At 41.0% G+C, this 22,195-nt stretch overlaps 1 protein-coding gene across 1 annotated transcript; it reads left to right on the plus strand.

Moving 5' to 3' along the window:
• Positions 1-1,540: 1,540 nt before the first annotated feature.
• Positions 1,541-21,697, plus strand: LOC109316765 (cytochrome b5). The gene is made up of 5 exons (XM_019545072.1): positions 1,541-1,696; positions 10,916-11,044; positions 15,247-15,276; positions 19,439-19,473; positions 20,463-21,697. Exons 1-5 carry the CDS (start codon positions 1,556-1,558, stop codon positions 20,539-20,541), a joined length of 414 nt encoding a protein of 137 aa, XP_019400617.1. The 5' UTR covers positions 1,541-1,555; the 3' UTR covers positions 20,542-21,697.
• Positions 21,698-22,195: the final 498 nt, after the last annotated feature.

Consider the following 22,195-nt stretch of genomic DNA (forward strand, 5'->3'; position numbering starts at 1 on the left):
TGTAACCTAGTTGCGTTCCCCTCCTCACCCCCATCCCTCTATTGTTAGTCCCTCGCTGGGGCTCTCTGTATTTCCATATCAGCTTTGTCATCTTTTTTCTGGATTCCCAATCCTAAACATCTACTAATAAAAGTCAATCTGTTGCCTGGACCGAGATGGATTTGAATGGCACTGTGTAGTGGAGGGTGCAGCCATGTGGTGCACTGCGGACATGACACCCTAGTGTGTCTTGTAATTAGCTCCCCAGTGGTCATTTTCCAGTGGGAGGATCTCGGCTACACGCTGACTTTATGGAAACGGGGGACTCCTCCCTAGCTTGCTTCTGTAACCACAGCTGTTCCTAGGGGTGTGCAGGGCCTGGTGCATATCAGCCTGTGCAGGGCCAGGGGGTGGGAGGTAGCGACTGTCCACACAAGCTGGTGGCAGCCATGGTGGGGGCCATGGTGGGGCCTGTACGGCACTGTCCACAGGGTCCCCGAAAGTGCGGGACCTGGGGCGGTCACCCTGATTCGTCCTCGCAGGGACAGCCCTGCCCATGGCCGTTGCCTAAGGACAAGTGAGACCTGGGGGCATCTGAACCCCAAGACCTCTGGGCTTGGGCCTGCACAAAGGATGGCTGCCAATGGATTTGGGAGCATCGGAAGCCCCAAGCTCAAAAGTCCTGGGTGGAGGATATTTGCCCATTCTAGCATCGCATATGGTGCTTGAACGATTGAGTTTCACTCAGCTGAGAGGATTTGGAACTGATTTGGCTGATTTGACCTGGCATATGAAACATTTTCCCACAAAAAGGGAAAAAAGTAAAGACCCCCCCAGTATGATTTGGGATTTGCATACGCTGCCTCATTTAGCTGCCTCAGAAATGATCCTAAGTGTTGAACCATTTTACTATGATTGATCATACATGCTAGACAGGTTGCAATTATTGTACAAATATCATAATTATTGTACTGGGCTGTGACCAAGGCTTAGGCTCCTTCCTGCCCCCCGGGGAATTGATGACCTCCAGAAATCAAGGGCTCAGGGGCTTTGTTTTTTTTTAACATGTAATTATATACCGTTAATTTATGTTAATGTTGATTTATGATCAATGTTGGTTACCACCCCGCCCTTTGCCCAGGTTTGCAGACGGGTGACCTTGCGCATTGCCCCCTCCCTTGTTGACCCGGGACAATCCCCGCAGGGGGGAGGGGCTGCGAGAGCGCTGGGGGTGGAGTTCGAGCGCGGTGACGTGTCCGAGCGCCGCGCGACGGCGAAGCACGCGTGGAGGGTGCTGGGGGGGAGGGGGGAAATAGCACGAGGCCCCCCGCGGCGACACGCCCGACTCGTGACGTCAGATTCTCAGAACTAAAGGACACGCGGAGGGGAGGGGTGGGGAGATCTCCCGTTCCACCAATGAGGAGCCGGCAGAGGCGGGGAAAAGAAAGAGGTGACGGAAGTTGATTGGCTGTTGCGGCACAGAGGAGCGGGATGGCGACTGCTCGGAGCCAATGGGCGCGCGCGCGAGGTGGTAAGAATGTGCCCGGGCCGGCCCGGCTCGGCGGAAGCAGGAGCGATGGAGGAGACTGAGAAGCCGAGTGAGTCCTGGCGGGGTCGTTACTACCGGCTGGAGGAGCTGCAGCAGCACAACCACAGCCAAAGCACCTGGATCCTGGTGCACCACCGCATCTATGACGTCACCAAGTTCCTCGAGGAGGTGAGGTGACTGGTGGCTGCGCACGCCCTTGGGTCCGGCACTGCTCCCCACCACTTGGCACGGCCCAGCCCAGCTTCCCAGCGGTTTTTTCTTTTGTTTATATCATATTTAATATATCATATGTATTTATTTATGTATACTTTATAAGAAGGTGCTCTCCCTGTAAAAGACAATTCAGTTTTAAAGTTTGTTGCCCCATTTTTAAAGCTTGTTCATGACCCTTTCCTGCTTCCTTGCCACCGGCTTTTGGGTTGCGGCCCATGGGTTTGAGAAATGCTGCCCTAGAAGCAGCTGCGGGCTGGCAGCTCTTGGGTAGTGGCAACCTCAGTGGCTTCTTGTGGGGGAGGTGGGGTTTGCAGGCAAATCTTGCAGGGTTTTTTAAAGGTGAGAACCAGCACCCTAGGCTTTTCCTCACAGTCTGGCAGAGTTCCAGCCTGCAGGGGTGCTTGGGGCCCTCCATGCAGTCCTCTTCCCCACACACTGGGAGGCCTGGGGGCAGTGGGTTAAGAGTGAGGGGCACTGGGTCAGGACTGGCCATTGGTGTTAACAAATGCCTCCTGGTACAAAAAAGGTTGAGAGCCACTGCTCTAAGGGGCGAGTGGGGTCTAGCACAATGTGGTGTGGCTAATCCAGCTGTGATGCAGCCCTTCCAGACTGAAAGATCTCCCTTCTGAGATCCCCAGCACAGGAACTTGGCCAGACTCCCGTCTCCTGAAAGTTGGTGCGGTTGTGCAGATGGAATAGGTTCCCTTGGTCACCCGTGATTTGAAACACCTCGTTTGGGTGTCCACGGGCTCTTCCCTTGTCCTAACATCTGCCGCACTGCTCCAGACTTACAGGCCCACCTGTCAAAGTGTAGGGCCTTTAACTGTCCAGTGAGCATGTGCTGCAGAGGTGTTTAGTTCCAGTCAAAAGCATGCAGTGCTGAAGTTCCATGTGCCTTTGTGCTCTCTGGTGGACGCGGTCCATGTAGGAGCTCTGCCTGAAAAAATTGTTTGCCTGCTGTTGTTGAGAAAAACTTCCAAGGTTCCAGTACTGCACCGGAGGCAATCAGCTGGCTGCAAAATGTAGACCTAAAATTATGAATATGTTTTTCTTTGCTTTGTGATCACCTTATCACATAAGTTACATAAAACTTTCAAGGTTATTAAAACCTAATCATTAGAAGGAGGAAAATGATTTCCTGGCCTCTAAGCTGGATGGATCAAAGGTTAACAGGGCTTTGACACTGCAGATGTTTTTGCCTTGCTCTGGATCAGGGGCATTTTGTAAATCTCCTGAGTAGGGTTGAATGTTGTGGCAATGCCAACATCTAAGGTGCTTTCTTCTATATGGTGCTTTCTGCTCTTGCCGAGTGCCACCTGTGGCATATTGACTCATGCTCCTACAAACAAGATGCATCTAACTGATGATGAAATCCTGGGGGTGGAAGGAGCTTTGCATGCAGAACATGAAATCTGTGTCAGTTCTTTCAGACTAGATAAATTTGGCATGCAACAGTGTCAGAAACTCTTGTCAGATAAAGCCAGTGAACTTTTGGCTACTAGTGGAATGGTTGCTCAGAAACAAAAAGCTTAAAGGATTTTCTTGTGGGTTGGGAGAGTGGAAATGCAGTTAGTAAATACTGACTGAGTACTGAAAGAGCACTGCTTTGTGTGCAGCTGTTCCCAAGATGGATTACCTTTTCAGTTTGTGGTTAAATTGCCTCATTTCTGTTCTTTGTATGACCGAGGAGTAAGTCTCAGAGAAGAAGCTTGTATAAAAAGCAATAAATACATTTTGTGCAGAATGTTTTAACAAGGTATAAATACTGGTCAGGCACTAGCAGAAAACCTCAAGTGGTCTTGTATTCATTGATCAAATTGTGATCTTAATGCTGGTGTTAATGAGCTAATTTTGGCTTACTACATAACCTCCTTAGAACAAAAGGAGGTTTGATACATTTATTCATCAAGAGTATCCTTTTAAATGGACAGACTTGAATACAGCAGCACATCATTGTATCTTAAAGGAAAGTGTTTAAGAATGATTTTTTTGACCAGCAAAAATATTGGCTTTAATACTATTACATCTTCTCTATGGAAATCAGGCTCTTTCTGCTATTTCCCTTATGCTTTGAATTTTTTAAGTAATTAGTTCATATTTATAGGTAGATCCATATATTTATATCATTATCAATATGAGAGAGAGCAGGTGTCTAGCCCACATGAAGAAATTGTTTATTTCTAAGATGCTGCAACCCTTTTTACATGTAAACCATATTCTAGATGACCCTATGACTAGATGACCATATACTAAAAATAGAGTTTGATCATGGATCTACATGTACGCTGTTAAATCCTTCAGAGTTCCTGCTAATATTAGTGTTAGGGTAGATTACAGGATTTGTATTTCTTTTGAGGGGTGAAAGACTGGTGACCCCCACAACTGCAGTTTTAGGAGTATTTCATGTCACACACTTTGATAGCTGCAATGAGTAAACCTTTTGTCTGGCATAATGCTGTATTTGCTTATATTGGAGGAAATTGAACAATTTGGGTCCTGCTTTCTGTAAGGAGAAGGATGAAACTCATGAGTTCTGGTTGTCACCCAGGCACTTTTAAGTGGCTAACACATTTGTAGTGATTCCATACACAAAGTAAAGGGAGCAGCATAAACATCATCAATATGGTAAATGATAAATGGCAGGTTAAGTGTTCTTGCTTTGTTGCTGACCCATGTCACTGGAGCCCAAAGACTACCAGTTTTTTTATGGCAGCAGTGAAGTAAATGGAAGTACCTAAGCCTGCCTATAGAAAGCCTAATGGAGCTCCCTTTGAAGTTTAAAACAGAGCTTTGCTGTTGATTTCACTGGAAACTGGATCAGACACTGATCAATCAGATTAGTCAGAGAAATTGCAGAGCAGAAATTAATATGTATGTCTAAGATTTTGGATATGATCTGTTCAAGAAATACACTACCACAGTATTTTTAATGAAGTATGTCTAATTTAAATCTCTTGTTTTAGAGAGATTTTTCTACTTAATAAAATATGTTGAGCAATAGCTTAGTTTTAGAAATGCAGTTTTCAAAAGTAAATGGCGACTCTGACTGCTGATTCCAGTTGGTTTTGCACTTGCTGTAAGGTTACATTTTGGGGCCAGTGCAGCTGAACGAGAGGCTGAACAGCTGCCTCAAAAGAATTTGGAGAAAATTTCAGAAGAAAAATGTTCGTAGAGTGAAGGAATATGACTTTATGATGTCTGGGTATCAGATCACTGTATGGTTGTGTCACTTCATTGATTTCTTCTGGGAAGAAAAAGTGAATTCATGTAATACTGTACATTTGCATCAGGCTACAGTTCTGTGTTTTAATCCTCTTCTGGGCAGGAAAGATCAAACAGTGGTCCAGCAGGGCACATTGTATGTCATGATGACAAAACTGAAGTTGAGTAAACACAAGTTTGACTTCAGAACCTCTACATTTTAAGATAGGGAACAGTATTCTCTGCTATAATAAAATATTGATGAAGTCTGGGGAGAGTTTGGAAACATTTCTAATAACAGTAGTAGAGGAGCATCAAAGTAGTGGTTAGTGGGGCTGACAGACTTGTTCAGGTTTTGAGAAAGGCAGTAATTAGATGTCTAGTTCTTGCTTGCTCTCTAGAGAGAGATCTATCTATCTATCTATATAGATAGCTATCTTACTAGGTAAATCTTTAAACGTAAAAGCAAGCGCTATTCTCTTTGCTCCCCTGATTACAGAAAATGGGCCCAAGGCAGAAATGACTTCCACAAGTTTACAGAGTTAACCAGGGATTTCTGAAATAAAGAGTTGCTTTAGGGGAGTTTAGTTTGTTTCTCTTTGTACATCTAAACTACTGTTTCAGACTTGGCTCAATGCACAACTCTTTTTCTCATGGTTTTGCTATCGCATACTTTATTTCAGAAAACTCCCCAAAATAAAAAAAGCAGTTCTGGGAACCCATGGCTGAGGTAGGTAGTGGTAGATAAAGCTTAAATTATCCCAACCAAAGAGCCTGCAACAGATCAAAGCTCCCAAGATGTTCTGGCTCTTTGCCACTGCAGTTTTCCATTTCTTATTCCCTTAGCGAAGAATGAAATGTTCTGTAGCAGTGACCTTCTGCTGCATCCAGATTTTTCAAGGCTGAAAGCCCACTTCTATCTCTGAGCCTAGATATGCAGATTTATGGATTTTGCCTTACTTTACCCTGTAAGTAAAACTTGGCATATCAAGGTGGTTAAATGAATAGAGCACTGAACTCTGACAGAGAAAAAAGAATAGTGACTTGTACCTTTTGGAGGGGTTCAGAAATAATTAACTGTAGACATTCAGCCAAGCTGAAAACGATGGTTTCTGAAGTTTGTTAAACTTGTGCTCAGTTATTTTATCTGAAGCTATAATGAGTGTTCACTCCTGTTAGAAATCTTGTGAATTGTTGCAGCTTAAGGCCTATTCCACAGTAGAAACTTTCCTTTTAATTGGTGACGTGTGTGATCTTGGGTTTGTTGTTTTAGTAGGGGCAAAATTTCTAAAATAGATAATTATGAAGACGTTTTTGCTATTAAAGCTTATTTTACTTAAAGCCATTGTAAGTGTAGGAAGCACACTTCTGCTTGTATAAGCTGCGTTTACATGCTGAGGTGTCCTGGTGTATATAGATGGGTTTATTCACTTTACTGTACACCTGGTCAAAGATTCCTAGGGTCAAGAGATACTAACATATTCATTAAGGAGAAAGTTTTGGTAGTTAAATGTTTTAACAAAGTATAAACAAATATCCAGTATAATCTAAACAAAATACAGAGCTTGAAAAGGGGCTTAAAATAGAACGTGCAACCTTGATTTTTGATGCTTTCTAATGAAAAAGTAACTTTTAACATTTGGTTAGTGGCAGCAATGATGTCTCTTTCATTTCCTAGATTCATAGAAGTTAGGGGCTAGAAGGGACCGCACAAGATAATCAGGTCTAGCCCCCTGCTCTAAGGCAGGAAAGAGTGCTGAAGTCAGATGACCCCAGCAAGGTATGCATCCATTTATCTTTTGAAAATCTCCAGGGAAGGTGACTGTACCACCCTTGTGGGGAGTCTGTTCCAGACTCTGAACACGCAAACTGTAAAGAAGATTTTCCTTATGTCTAATCTGAAGCGATCTATTGGTTTATGACAGTTATTCCTAGTCTTTGCCTGGGGTGCCTTGGTAAACATGTTCTCCTAGCCCTTCGTGTTTGCCCCTTATGTACTTCGCTGCCAAGCCTCTCCCCCCGCCACCCACCCCGAGTCTTCTCTTTTCCATGAAGGGGTGGAGTTTTATGATTAGTTTTTCACAGGGGCCTGAACACTTTGACAAAGGTGCCATTAGCTTTCTCTGTAATTAATGATGCTGATGACATACTCTTACTAATAGGAAAAAATTTGGAACACTTATACATGTTTAACTGGTGTGGGGGGGGGGGCGGTGTGCGCATGCTCTCCTGGCTGTATGGTCCAGTGATTGGCTGGAAAGTCAGTGTCGTTGCCTAAGTCTTGTTCTGCATGTAGCTTTGCTAACATATACTTAGAAAAATTGTTTCCTTTGACATGCAGTTACACTAGAAGAACCCTTGAGATTTGTTCCATTTGAGAAACTGGTTTAGCTTGAAGCAGAAAAAGCAGGCATAAGCTGTATTCATGGTTAGACATGGATTGCCATAGTAATTTTTACTGTGTCAGTCTTGGCAAACAGTGAAGCGTGCACAAAACCTAATTTACTTGCTTTAGGCAAGGAGCGTCTGTTTTGGGCCTAGTCTGACAGCCCATTGAAATAACTGTCAGTCTTTGCATTAACTGGAGTGGACTTTGGAGTAGGCCCTAGTATGTGCATATATGTAAACATGTGGTCTAGCTGGGTGAATGAAGAGCAGCATAATCTCACTTCCCTTTTGTTGTTTGTTTAATTGTCATTGGAAAATCAGTTCCATAAAAAACGTTTCCAGTTCCTTCTCAGGAAGTTATGGCCTAGAACAGGGGTCAGCACCTCATTGTCTGCAGGCTGGATCTGGCTTCTTTGGTAGGAGAGGGCTTTGCCTGCACTTGTAAGTAGGCAGAAAGAAGTGTCAGTGGTTGGGTCCTAGCATCAGCCTGTCGCCAGAAACCATTGCTGACTAATGGTTTAAGCAGTACCATATTTGCTTGCATACCACACACTCCCAAATAAGAAGCCTGCTTGATTTTGGAAGGTGGAATGTAGAGAATTTGGTTTTTTTGTTGGTTTCCTGGAGTTGTAGCATACAACCAGCTTTTCATGGAGACACCCTGCTTCAGAATGTCTATCTGTTTCTCTTTTCCTGCTAGCAAGAAGTAGAGGTGCTCAGTGCCTCTCTCAAATTGGAAGCAGTTCTTGCTGTGCCCCTCTTGCTTGCTAGCAGGACGGGAGAAGTTGGCAGCCTCCTTCAAGCATAGTGTCTTGAAAGCTGGTTTTCCATGTTTCTGCCTTGGTGAAGAAATAAGGTTCCATGCTTATTTCCCTTATTTTTTCAGGGCTGATTTTTGGAGGGGAGGATGGGGGAGGAGCGAGAGGGACAAGGTGTGTAGGTGTGATATGGCAGTAAATAGGCTATTTATCAGTGTAGTACTGCAGTTAATAACTGATAAACTGTTCATGGCTCTGGGAGCCACTGTGGCTATTTGATGCGTGTGTTGTGATATAAAAATACCAGTAAAAATAAATTTTTTGGAACTGAACTAATCCTTTCTGAAGAATGAGTTATGCACACAACTAGCACAGTCTCATGGACAGCAAAGTTCAGTCAGTTAAGTAGGCTGTAAATCTCGTGGCAGTGACATTTAGTGCTGCTCATTTCTAGACCTTTGTCCTGTCTCTTCTCTGAATAGTTATCAGAACTGATTCAAGGGCAGGATTTGGTATGAGTGCCATACTTGCACGTCAGTTTGCATAATCTGTCCCCTGCACACACTCCCTCAACTTTTTTTTGGCACAGTTACTCTCTAATCTTTACTACTTGCACTTTTTAAAAAGCTCCCTCTTTTTGCTTAGTCACGGTGGATATGGTCTGGGCTGTTTGCTCAGGGAAGTTGTAACTTAAAAAAGACCAAAACCCCAACCTTTTAAAGTTGCATGTGTAAACACTTGTTTACAATATAAGAAATGAGTTCAGCTGTTACGCTTTTTCTGATTTTTGTAGACATCATTTGAAACTTGCAACAGTGGCTTCCTTTTGATTTCCATGAGCAGGGATATTTGATTTATAGTTTGGGAAAGGATATAGGCAGTAAAATAGTTATGAGAAAGTGGGAGTGAGAACTCTCTAAACCTCAGAGAAGTAGCTGATGTTTCTTAAAGCAGTGATTCCTGTTTCAGACTCAGCGTAAAGAAGGCCTTGCCTTTCATGTTGTGAAACATTGGCTGAATTTGGCTAGCAGCAGGAAACTTTGTCTAATAATTGATTCAGTACCTAGTGTTTTTCCCCTCTCTCAAATGCAGAATTCTCTCCCAAATGTTAAAAGCTCATTAAGGTTGCAAAGTGGAAAATTTGGAAGTGAGGAAACATTACCTTATGGTGCTAAAGTAGTCTGTATTAAAACATTTCTTACCTGTAAATGCTTGATTTTTAGTTCTTTGAATGTAGTGCATGTTATGTTGATGCACATGGTACATGACATCTTGATGCACATGGTGCATGACATCTTGTTTCCGTTCCAGTGATTAAAAGTGGTAAGCCTTGCCTTTTTGGACAATATTTGCTTTCATAACTCTGACCCAGGGCATTCATTAAGCAAATGTAATTAAGGTGCATTAGGATCCAATGTCTGGTATGGTATCCCATTAGAAGTATGGTATCCCATTTCCAAGTCTAGAGCGGGAGGGAGGCTTTTTTGGCATGTTGCTGTCTGACTTGCATTGCCATGTGTGACATCTTAGTACTAGAGAATATAATAGTTGTGAACTAGAAAATGTTGGATCTCTTTATACTTTTGGCGTCACTGTTGCTGAGTTCCATCATACATGTTGTACCAGATCGTGGGGACTCATTGCCACTACTTGGAAAGTACTGAGCTTGAAGAAACTTGGTAAATCCTTACAAGTTTGTCTCGAGGAAAAGGAGTAGTTAGTTGGCTGGGTTGGTGGAGCGGGGAGGAAGCCACCTAGATTCAGTGTCATTTTGCAAAGCAGTTATGTAGCAAATACCTTTCAAGGTAATGTTCCTTCTTGTCCTCTGTGGATCATGCCCCCCAGAGAGTTTAAATGTATGTTGGGGGGAGGAGGGGGTATGGGGTAAGGTATTACTTTTTTCCTCTGGTTCTCTCTGGTGTCATTCTCAGTGACCTAGTGCTCCCTTCTTTCCTTTAAGAGCAGGCAGCCAATCTTTGCTTCCAGCAAACTGCTGCTGGCTGTTCATAGGTGCTGGTAGTTTTAAATGTCACTTGTTTGATTATTTTACTTGTTATAGTTGGAAGAAATAACTGAAGCACAGTATATTATTGAATTTTAAAAATCATTTTAAAGCATTTATTCAGCTATAATGGACTTGTTAAATTGTGGTTGAAAACTACGGTATGGGGAAAATTAAGTAGGTATTAAATGTTCAGTGTACCTTTAAGTTATCTTATGAGTTCCACTAAGAGTTAAAATAGAAACTTGCAAAATAACTGAAATTCTATTCATTGCAAGTTTTCAGATAGCTGGCCTCTGTTTTAGGTTGCAGATGCTAGGGAAACTAGATATGTAAAGCTTTTCATAAAATTAAGTAAAAGTCCTTATGTGTCCTAACTGTTGTAAGAGTCCCCACTATCCAGTGCATTAGGATTTGTTTGGGCTGTTGCCAGAGGTATAAATAATGCCCACGTGTTATTGATACCTGCAGTATTTAAATAAATAATGTTCTTTGTCATGACTGGTATAGTTCTGACTAGAGTATATGATGCTGTTTATAGCAAATATAGTTACCCAGGTGGAGACTTTGAAGAAACTGTAGTTAAAACATAGGAAAGAAATCAAAGGTAAGGATGAATTTAAAAGCAAAAAGAGGGTGAATTAAAACAACATCCCTCACATTCTGATTTTTTTGAGAATATGTGAGTTATAGGGTTTTTTTTTTTTAATAGAACGTCCTCTGAAGGCACAAACCAAACCCATCCACAATCTTATTTGACTTCTAGAAAATCGTGCAACTGGATTTCCAGGATCAAAGACTGACTTCTAAACATTTTTCCTACAGCATCCAGGTGGTGAGGAAGTCCTAAGAGAACAAGGTGGAGGAGATGCCACTGAAAGCTTTGAGGATGTTGGTCATTCCACAGATGCTAGAACACTGTCAGAGTCATTCATCATTGGGGAGCTTCATCCTGTGAGTACATCATTTTACCATGGTATAGACACTCACCACTACACACAGAACATCCCTTCTAGGGTTCAGAAACTTCTGTAATAGTCCGTAAAAATACTGTAAGTGGTAAGTTGCTGGTTCTAGCCGTATCTTTTCCCAGCACTGGCCACCTGTAGATGAAACTAGAACAATCTTTCCTGGTCCAGCAGAAGAAGAGATTAGAGACCTGTGAAGCGTGCAGATGACCTGGTGTAAAATTCTGTCATATATGTGCATTTGCTTTCCCTAGGGTTGACAGTTTTCCTCATATTTCATAAGGAATATGATGTCCTGCTTTCCCCAGTCTGTGTAACAGGAGATACATAAATATGGTGTCTGATCCTTGAAGCCAGTACACTTGTGAATTTGTCTAAATCTTCTGTAAGGTTCAGAAAAAAGCATTAACTGACCAGCAGTTGCATATCTGCACTGTGGTTGTAACCTTTAGGAACAGCAGTCCTAGAAATCTATTCATAATAAAGCATATGTTCTGAAGTATGTCCATATTCCAAGAAAGGATTGCTATGGATACAAACTGTACAGGGTGCTTTCCAGTTGGATTGTGCAAAGTGTGATGCCTATGTTTGGTTCATGATATCAGCCTCTCTGCATAATGAAACTGGAAAGGACCCTGTACAATCCAAGGAAAAAAGCCTGATCTGTGGAGTGGTGGTTAGAGTATGGCATGGGGAAGACACAGGTTCATGCCCCTTTGGGTGATGGGGGACACCTGCTCTTGTCTGGAGTACTGTCATGGATGGGTATATCTTGCTCAGGAAGGTCAGGCAAGGGGAGTGAAGGACAGTGGCGTTGCTTCATAACAGATGTGTTTGTTCTGAGGTTCCATGCGAAGAGGGAGGTAGAACTGTTCAGAGTTTCTGGGTTAAGATCAGAGGGGAGAACAGGAGCATACACCCATCATGCTATCACCTCTCTAAACCACCAGACCTGGAGGAAGAAGTGAATGAGTTCTTCTTTAAACAACAAATTGCAGGGCATCTCTAGTTACCGTGATACCTGCCAGGAGGAAAACACAGCAGTGCAGAGAAAGTCCAGTAAGTTCTTAGGGAGTATGTTAGGGATAATTTGGTGTGTGGGAGGGGCGCAAGGGAAACTCTTCTTGACTTGCTGCTTACAAAGTTTGGGGAAGTTTGAGAATGTGAAGGTGAAAAATACCTTGGGTGACAATGACCATGAAATGATACAGTTCAAGATCCTTAGAAAAGAGGAAGGAAGAATAGCTGCAGAAAAAAAGAGACACTGCATTTTGCAAAAGCAGATTTTAACAAACTGAAGGAACTAGGAAAGACCCCTGGGACGCAAGTCTGGCGAGAAAAGAATCTAGAAGAGCTGGTTATGCTTTGAAAAGATCTTATTAGTTATGCAGAGACAAGGTATCCTGATGTGAAGAAAGAAAAGTGCAGCAGGGGACTTGCTGGGTTAAACAGTGAACTCTTCAGTGAGTTGAAATTAAAAATGGAATCCTACAAAAAGTGGAAACTTGGCCATAATGTTAGGTTAGAGTGCTGTACAGGCTTGATGGGAGAAGGTCAGGAAGACTAAGGCATGTTTTCATGTGTAACTAGCCAGGGACATAAAAGGCAATAGAAGGAGACCCTCCAGGTATGTCAGGAGTAAGAGGAAGACCAAGGTATGTGTAGGGCTCTTAGTTAGTGCAGGGGATCTACAGTACCAGATGACACAGTTGGCAGCAAGAATAGGAATGAAGACAACCAGCCTAAAGTAAGTAGAAAAACAGGTTAGAATTAATGAAGAGAAGCTAGGCATTTTCAAGTCAGTGAGGTTACAAAATGCATGCTACAGTACTGAAGGAATTTGCTAAGGTAACTTAAGAACCATTGGCAAGTCCCTTTTGAGAAATCAAGGAGGTCAGGTGAGGCCCTTGATAACTAATTATAATATCATTAAGGGGAAGGAGGAGGATCTGGCTATTGCACACTAGTGGGTTTGACTGAATACCTGGAAAAATTATGAAATAGGCCATCAAGAAATCATATTTCTAAGCACCTGGAGGAGACCAAGGTCATCAGAACAGCTAGCCTGGTTTTATCAAGAACAAATTGTGCTTGCCCAACTTGATTTCCTTGTATGAAAAGGTAACAGGGTCATGGATTGGTGGGGGAAGGAGAGGGGGAGCAATGAAAGTTATAGACCTGGAGTTTAGTAAGATAAGAAAATACAGTTGATGAAAATTACCAAAAGGTGGATATAACTATTTGGATCATTGTTCTCAAATAGTCATCAGTGGCTGAACATCTAGTTGGAAGGAGGAATCAAGTGGAATTACTCAGAGGCCTACCCTGGGTTTGGTATTATTTAGTGGTTTCATTAATGGTTCAGAGGATGAAAATAAATTCATGTTATACACCAAGTTAGTTGGAGTTGCAGATACTCAGAAGAATGGAGCTAGATTCCAGAATGACCTGGACAAACCAGAGAAATAGTCTGAAAACAATCGAATGTAATTCAATAGGGACAGGTAAAAAATCCTTCACCTGGGATGGAGCAGTTGCTTATATAAATATAGGCTGGGGAATGTTTGGCTATGCTGCAGTACTGCAGAGAAGGACCTGGTTGTTACAGTGAATCTTAAGCTAAATGAGACAACAGTGTGTTCTTGTTGCAAAAAAAGGTCAACAACAGACTGGGCCATATTGATAGACGTGTCACAATACAAGGGAAGTGATTCTACTCTATTCAGCTTCTCGGTCCTCATCGGAATACTGTGTCCAGTTTTGAGCATCGTACTCCAGGAAGAATGTGGACAAGCCAGAGTCCGGCAAAGTCACAAAAATGATTTAGAAAACTGGGAAACACGATTTACAAGGAAATGCTGAAAGAACTAGGATTATTTAATCTGGAGAAGGGAAGGATAAGGGGGAATTGATAAAAGCCTTCAAATACCTGAATGGTGGCTATAAAAAGGATGGAGATATATGGTATTCTGTGGCTTCAGAGGACAGAGCAAAGAGCTATGGTTTTAAATTGCAGCAAGGGAAATTTAGATGGGGTATTAGAACTTTTTCATTTGCAGGCGGTCAAGCACTGGAATAGGATAACTGTAGCATCTCCATCCTTGAAGTTTTTAAGAGCAGTTAGACAAACTTGTCCAGGATAGTTTAGACAAATGCTCCTTCCTCAAACAAAGAGTTGGACTAGGTAACCTCCTGAGGTCCCTTCTAGCCCTACTCTTCTACAGTTCTGTATCTGTGCCATTCTCTCCTTGGAATAGAAATGTACTTGAGAATTTATGCTTCATTCCTTAAAATGAAGGTTTCTTCATCCTTAAAAGGTTTCTAGGATTGTGGTTATTAAGGATTCCTGTGGATAAAAATGCTCTTTGTGACTTCTTCCCTGACCACTCTTTAAAGATTGTTGAAAACATCACCACCTTTGTGCTGGTAACTGGGGTGTTACCAGCACAGGTTGTCTAAAGCTCTCTGAACCTTTCTGTGTAGCATCTAGGATATTAGCTTTTCTATCTGTTCAAAGAGTTCACTCGTATGATCTTGTACCTTTTAGCTGTCCAAAATGGCACAGCAGAGAGAATTTTCCTAATCTGCTTTTTTTTTTACCAGTTTTTCTTCATTTGACATCTGTTTCGTGGCTCCCCTTTCTCTTTTGTATTAAACATAAGGTATTTTACTTTGGTTTCAAGGCACTCTATGGCCTCTCTCCATCTTACCTTAATTCTCTCTTGCTACTGCAATATTGATACCTGTGTCCAGACTATGTTGCTAGTCTCCATGCACACTTAGAATGAACATGCTTGTTAGATATTCATTCTTATGCTGCCCCACATGTATTCCTTTGTATTTCTATGCATAGACTAGGAGCCTGTGTCTTCTAGGGGCAAAGAGAATGCAAATATGTTGGCCTAGGGAACCTTGGCCTGTATTGGAGAGCTACATTCCATTGAATAAAGAAACATGATAGGAATTTTGTAAGCAAGCAAGTATATCTTGATAAATCCCATCTATTAAAGTAACTTAATTGTACAGATGTCTTCAGTTATATTTAAACTACTCTCGCAGCAGACTCGCTGGCTCCCTACCCCAAAATCAAATGGTTATGTACAGTATGGGAGGACCACGTAAGTGAAATGAATAACTTTACGACTTCTGTTGTGCATTTTTATCTAACTTTCATTTATTTTCTTTCAGGATGACAGAGAGAAGGTTCAGAAACCAACGGTAAGTGCTATTCATTTTGAACCTTCAAATCCAGTATTTCTTCTGAATGCCAACATGTCTTTGCATAGTGTGCCAGAAACCTCCTGCTACCAGGCAGGTGGTTAATACTACTTAAACTTAGTACTTTAGGTCATTTACTTGTCTTAAGATCCCCTGACTTCCTCTGTTTTGGTCAAGATGGCACCATGCTGAGTCCTGGCTCTGCGGGTACCAGTTATTAAATCACATTTACAGGGAGCTGCTACTGGGACACGTGTAGATACTCATATGCAGCATGGACATGTGGTATGTCAGTATTTGTGGCTTTATGATCAGTGTTTCAGGTTGGCCTTTTTTGGGATTCTCAGACAGCCAAAAAGATACTTCAGCCCTAGTTTTGCTACAGGAAAAGTGCTATCAAGTACACAAACTAAACTGTTTTCTGGTCACTTAAAGTCTTGGATACAAATATAATTTTTCAGGTAGAAGTGATTTTAAATTTCTTGCTAAAGTTTGATGTCAAGAGTTGAGCATAGCTAAAGGTTTTCCGAGTGCCTTGATATCTGCATTGTGGCGCTTAGGAATACTTCTCAAATACTATAACAAGCGTGAGATGTTTAGGCCACGCTTAAGTAGTAAGGATAGAGAGTAGGAATGAAGTTAGGATAGAATCATCAAAGAGCAGGGCTGAAATGCATCTCCAGTCATTAAGCTCAAGCTCTCAGCTCAAGGCAGGCACATCCCTGTTTAAACCATTAGATGTGAGATCACAGTCTAACCAAGTGATTCCTAATCAAGTGCCTTGAATTCCTTTCAAGGGTGTCACTGTTAGGTGTGCAAGCATGACTCGCAGAGTAAACCTTAGGATTTCAAATAGGAGTCCGTAATGATAAAAACCTTCTGTGATCTTTCTGAATTATTTGGATCAGAATAATTGCTCTGTTATTTTTCTGTAGTCAAAAACTGAGTGAAAACTAGGAACTGGCTTCTTGGGGTTTATGAGGGGTACCTGGAGTCTAAATCTAAATCATCAGATGGGAGATCATGTACCACTTCACCTGTTACCATTCATAAAGAATTTGTTATATTCATCATCCTACCTGGATTTTGCTTTTAAAGTTTTAACCCTACCATGGTAGAACATGCACCCATAATCTTTGGATGTACTTCTAGTTTATAAAGAGTTACATTAGTTGATCATGTGGTACTAGTAAGTTGGAAGCAGTGAGTTACTGGTGCCACTTGTTTAAATTTCAACACCTGTAGTCCTGTTGCTGTCTTATAAACAATGGCTTCCTGAGTATTTTATGATGCAGTATTGAATCATAGACCATGGGTAGGAGTTCAGAGAATTGCTGCCCTTGTGGTAGAAACCACTAGCACAAGACATTTGCTTTTTCGTCTTGAAGCAAAAATGTCTGCTCCGGAAGAAAAATAACTTGTTTAAAGCAAGGTAGAAATCGCTTCTGGGAAACTGTCTGCATACTTTTTCCCTGGCTTAACTTCCCCCAGGGATCCAGGAGGAGCAGAGCCAAAGGAAAGCCTCCCCTGCTTTCCTGAGACAGGGGTCACCACAACCTGGAGAAGGTGTGGAGGAGGTAGTGGTTCCCACCTGTCATATATAGACTAGGAGGTGAGGGGAGAAGCAGCTGCCAGTTAGTCCTTAACTGTTTCTTACACCAGAGTCCCTGGTATAAGGATCAGGCAGGAGGCTTTGCCCTGCTGCTCAACTCCCTGGGGAGAATGGGAGGACTACAGCAGCCCACACTTTACCTGGACTGGGATCACTCTAGTCTTGGGAAGGCACAAGGAACAGGAGAAGATGAGTGGTTGCAGAATGAACATCTGTACTGTTTCCTCTCAGAATCATTTCTAGCATTGGAAAATTTCCACCTCTAGAGTTGAACATTTGTACATGGCCTTGATGTGCTCCGTTCCAGTAAGACAAACCCTAGTTTTTTAAAAACTTGTTATATAATGCACGTTTTGTTGCACTAATCAGACTCTATGCTCTTTGAGGGATTACTGTGAAACTGGTAAGAATTACAGTATTTTTTTTAAATATCTAAAATAGTTTTTATGAGTTAGTTTGCTCTTCCTGTTGAATCTTAAGATTCATGTTGCTGTTCTGCTCTTGTTGCTTATTTAGTAGAATTTCAAATTTGATATGGATTTTTCTTGCAAGTTTAGTATGTAAAGTTTAGTATGTAAAATTTGTCCTTTGAAAAATACTCGTTCATTTACTCTAGACGCGGCAAACCAACATAAATAAGGAGCAAAATTTGCTAACCTCATGTACCAGCCTTCCAAAAGTCAAGAAAACTCAGATACTTTATCTAGAGTATATGCACTGTTTTATAGTTTAAGGTCACTGACTTCAAGGAGCAAGTCTCACTTAGGCCTGGGTGCACATTACACTTGGGATGTGTTAACTACACTTAAACCAAAAGCATCCATGTGTTCAGGAAAAAATGTTCCAAGAGCTATCCTATGGTAGTAAAGTTAGGACTTTTTGGGCAAGGCGTATATCCAGGTGGTGTTAAGTAATACATGCTTTGCTATCATGGGACTGCTCCATGGAGATAATACTAGTAGTCTTCACTGGTACAAGTGTGGTGTTGGGACTGGGACCAAAAAATACCTGTTTATCAGTTCTAGCCCCGCCCCTGCAGTGGAGCCTGTTCAAGATTCAGGTGTGGTACTGGGGAAGAGGCGAGGTTCTCGGTCCAATAATTAGCTGTTTGTCAACTGCACAAGTGGTTCCAGTGCTGTCCAGAGGGCTGAGAATGTAGTAAGCATTACTGTTCCACTTCTCAGAAAACTTCTGAACTTGTAATAATGCATACTACAATCTAAATAAAAAAACATCCTTAGTGTAATGTGACAAGGCCCTTGAGCTCCTAACTTTGGCCCAAGAGAGAGATTTAAGGGCTGGGGCATTTCACAGTAATTTACATGTATTGGAAGTCCAAACAAAATTGCTGTAGTATCCAATATATTTTAAATGATAATATTATAAACATGATACATAATCTCAGTGTTTTAAAATACTTATGTACATTCTTAGCTTGAAACCACAATATGACCTATGGAAAAAATGATATTTGTTAATCAGATATTTGTTAATCAGAGACTCAGTCCTGCCATATCTTCTGTCAGTGGTATGTTCAGTCTCTTTTAGACTCAGAGCACTCTTGGGTAGATTTGAGTCATCCCTTGGAAAATACCTGATCTTGGTTTTCACTTTCTCTGTCTTCTTGACTACAGAAAAACAATAGAGCTGTTATTCTGTTACAAAGAACTCATCACAGCTATGGTTTTCTATTTAAAATCACTGGATTCATCTTGTGAATCATCCTTGCATACCTAACCGTGTAAACATTGTGTGGTCACCCCATGGCTCTCTTGAATGGATCTGAAGGAGAATCCCAACCCCAGCTAGTACCCTAGCTAAGAATCACTGATCTAGTTCTTGCATGTTACAAGAAGCCGTAACAATCGATTATATCTAAAAATCTGTCTGATTTTTGAGTTCACAGTACAAGTTTTTCTAAAGTTGGATTAGCTTTCAAATTATTTTTAGAACTTTAGAACTTTGACTTCATGTAAATCAGTTACTTTAATTTTTCCACCTGGATTCTCCATGAATATGTATATACAAGTTTAAAGTTATATTTAGATGGAATTATTGGCAGGCAAGGCATCCTGATCTTTAAAATGTGTGATGTTTTCTACTTCAAGTAGTTGAAACGCTTTTAAAATCATTAATCTGAGTTAGAAATGAAGCATGGAAAATTTTAAGTACCAACAGATATTTCACATATCAAAAACAGTTTATAAAGAGTCTGATGTAACCTTGACTACAGCAGATCTCTGATTAATAAGAAACTAATGCCAAGTAGGTTTTTAATGTAATATCTATGTTACAAGTATGGTTCAAATGGTAGCAGGGAAGCATGCTCTCAGAATAATATCTGATTGGAAAGTGACTACAGAAACTTGTAACCATAAATCTGACTTTGCTAGTCTGAGAGCTAAATATGTATTCTTCCCTTGGCTACATACTGGAAAAGGGGGCAAGCTGAGCCCTTATGTCAGACCCATTTTATTAGCTAGGCTTCTGGGGGAAACAAAGGAAAAGTGGCATCTTGAATTAAGTATCTGTTATGACTTTGTTTTTCAGGACACGCTTATTACTACAGTGCAGTCTAATTCCAGGTATGGTATGGCTCTGTGCATGTGTTTTCACAGCATCTGCTGAAGTCAGCTCCAGTTCACAAAAGCTTGTGCTGTATAGATCTCTCTAATTTAATTAGTCTATAAGAGGCAAATCCCTTCTGCCTTCTGCTTGACATCAGACTAACTAACATGGCTACCTACATCTCTCTGCTCATGGCTTCTGTTGTAATTAAAATAAAATATCGTTTTTCATGATACCCTCGCCTAGTTCAGTGAATCGGGTGGTATTTTTGTGTGCAACTGTTGAAAAGTTGGACCTTAGAAGGTGAGGCAAACTATTGTGCTTATTTCTAAAATCTGTTTGCATCTGAATCTTTCACAGTATGAGAGGTTTTGTAGTAGGTGGGCAGGGGGTGGGGCGCTGGTGTCACTGCTTACCACAAGAAATACTACTAATCTAAAATATATTTAGTGATTTTACTCTAGTAAGAGGTAATTGTAATAGTAAAAGAGAGTAATTGTTCTTCTGTCTGGCTCACTGACATGCAGCAGCTCAGATATAAAATGGAGGATGCTGAGCTATAGTAGTTTGTCATAATTGGCTTGTACAGATATTTTAGTATTCCAGCACAATCATAAATTTATAGAACAATATCATTTATGTATAGTAGGAGAATTTAAAAGGGAATCTTTTTAGTTAAGGAACATTCTGCAACTTATTTTGGGTAGGACTTACCCAGTCTATCTGCTTTTCAGCTGATAGGCATTCTGGGCAATACCATGGCTTTAACCTTGACTGGAATCTTGTCTTCAAGTGAGCAGACTTCAGAGCTTAGCTTAGGAGAATCTTACATTGCCTGGCACATGCATATCACTTGCATTGATATTAGACCAACCCAAATGCTCTGCAATATTCCTTCTGTTGAATGGTGGAGAAAGATTACCAAGCAGATTCTTCCAGTCTGTCAAAATGTTTAAATTTATCAGCTGTTGGATGTGACAGAAATAATTCTTATGATTTCTTCTAGTTCGTGGACCAACTGGGTGATCCCAGCAATAGCAGCATTAATTGTGGCCCTAATGTATCGTTTCTACTCATCGGAGTAAATCTTCCAGAGAAGTAATGAAAGGAGAGACTGATCTGGGGGGAAAACAGAAACCATCCTAACCCACTGCATTTCTGATAACAGAAGAGCCTGATGACGAGAAAATTTTAAAATGCGACTATTTCAGAAAACCAAAACTATTCTTCAGCACGCTTTTTTTCCTTCACGCTGCTTTTTTATTTAAACTTTTTAAAGTAATAAAGGTAGTCTTTCTCTTTTTGTATAACAGTTTTCTCTAATGAATCACTTTAAGATTACTGTACTGATTTCTGTTAAAGAACATTTACATTACGTATGTACCAGCCTGAAATTTGTATCCTTTCTTCTTTTAATGCTTTAGGCTTTATGTGACTTTCATATAAAACCTTGAGCCTTAAATGACCATTTAAACCATGTGTGTATGTGTTCATGCATGTGCCTTTTTTTAACCCACAGTCTTGTGTTTGTCTTCTAGTAGTATTTCAAATGGCTTTGGTTTTTCATACACAAAGAACTCGTAACTAGTTGGATTTAAAATATCTTTTTATTAAGAATAAAATGGTGGAGAATGCTGTTAGTGGGATGATGATGTGATATCTGTAAAGCTTTATATGTATATGTAGAATCTAACTTACACAGTATGTGGACATATATAAGCTGCAGAATGTTCTTAGTTAATTCCTCTCTGCCATCCCTGTCTCTGCCACTGGTATAGAGTACTACTATCAGAAGGCTTTTTATTTAATTCTGTTGTCCTTAGAAAACAAGTAATTGAACCATAAGAAAAAGAAACCCCACTGTTTTCACTTCATGAAACATCCCCTGTATGTTTTGCAAAAACGCTATCAGATAAATTCTGCGGTGGGAAACATGGTGCCAGGTAGTGCTGTTCTCAGCCAAGCACTCAGGTAATTCTGTGATTTTTTTTACAAGATTGTTTATAAAGATTTAAGTCCTAGTACCCCTGTGGATAAAATGAATAACATAAATCTGCACTAACCAATTAACTGACTGTGCTCTTTCTTTATGGGTCACTTGGAGAAAAAGGTAACATGCAATGTACTGACCATGATATACAACTGGAAGAGGAATTTTGCTATTTGTGTTATGTAAGAATTTAGTCTAAGTACTTGCATGTACAATATCATGAATAAAAGTTTAATCTGTGATGTATCTCATCTCCTCAGATGTGATTGTTTAACTTGTACATGTACAATTTACTTGTCAGTAATGCTCTTTTTCCTTGGGTCTTCAAAACATATTGATGTATCCAATGCTATAAGCATTCCAATCAGTGGGGCTTTTTTAGCACTGCCAGCTTGCATTAGAGGTCCGGGTAGTGTGGCATGCAGGGAAAAAAGAAACTTGTGAAAGGATCCTTCCAAAGAGCTGCTACTCTAGATTGCCCTGAATGGTATATCAGCTATATGGTACATCAGTAGCAGCCCAAGTCACTAACCTGCCTCACTGGCGGTTCAGTAGGAGTTTTAACATTGGTTGAAGGGTTTCTTTCACATTAGCAGTACAGAAGGGGTGCATTGCCCTAGCTTATGTTCTTCAAATAAACAACAGAAGGCCAGTACACTTTTTATTAGATCCTGCCAGCTTCTGTTGGTATCTTGTGATATTTTTACAGTTTTTACATTTTGTCTATACCAGGGGTATCAAACTTACCT

Source organism: Crocodylus porosus, unplaced genomic scaffold (assembly GCF_001723895.1).
Source record: "Crocodylus porosus isolate Cpor-Errol unplaced genomic scaffold, CroPor_comp1, whole genome shotgun sequence".
NCBI lineage: Eukaryota > Metazoa > Chordata > Crocodylia > Crocodylidae > Crocodylus > Crocodylus porosus.

Coding starts and splice junctions, on each gene's coding strand:
- LOC109316765 (XM_019545072.1), top strand. CDS start 1,556: ATGGAGGAGACTGAGAAGCCGAGTGAGTCCTGGCGGGGTCGTTACTAC. Junction 1,697..10,915: donor TCACCAAGTTCCTCGAGGAG/GTGAGGTGACTG, acceptor TTTTTCCTACAG/CATCCAGGTGGTGAGGAAGT. Junction 15,277..19,438: donor AGAAGGTTCAGAAACCAACG/GTAAGTGCTATT, acceptor TTTGTTTTTCAG/GACACGCTTATTACTACAGT.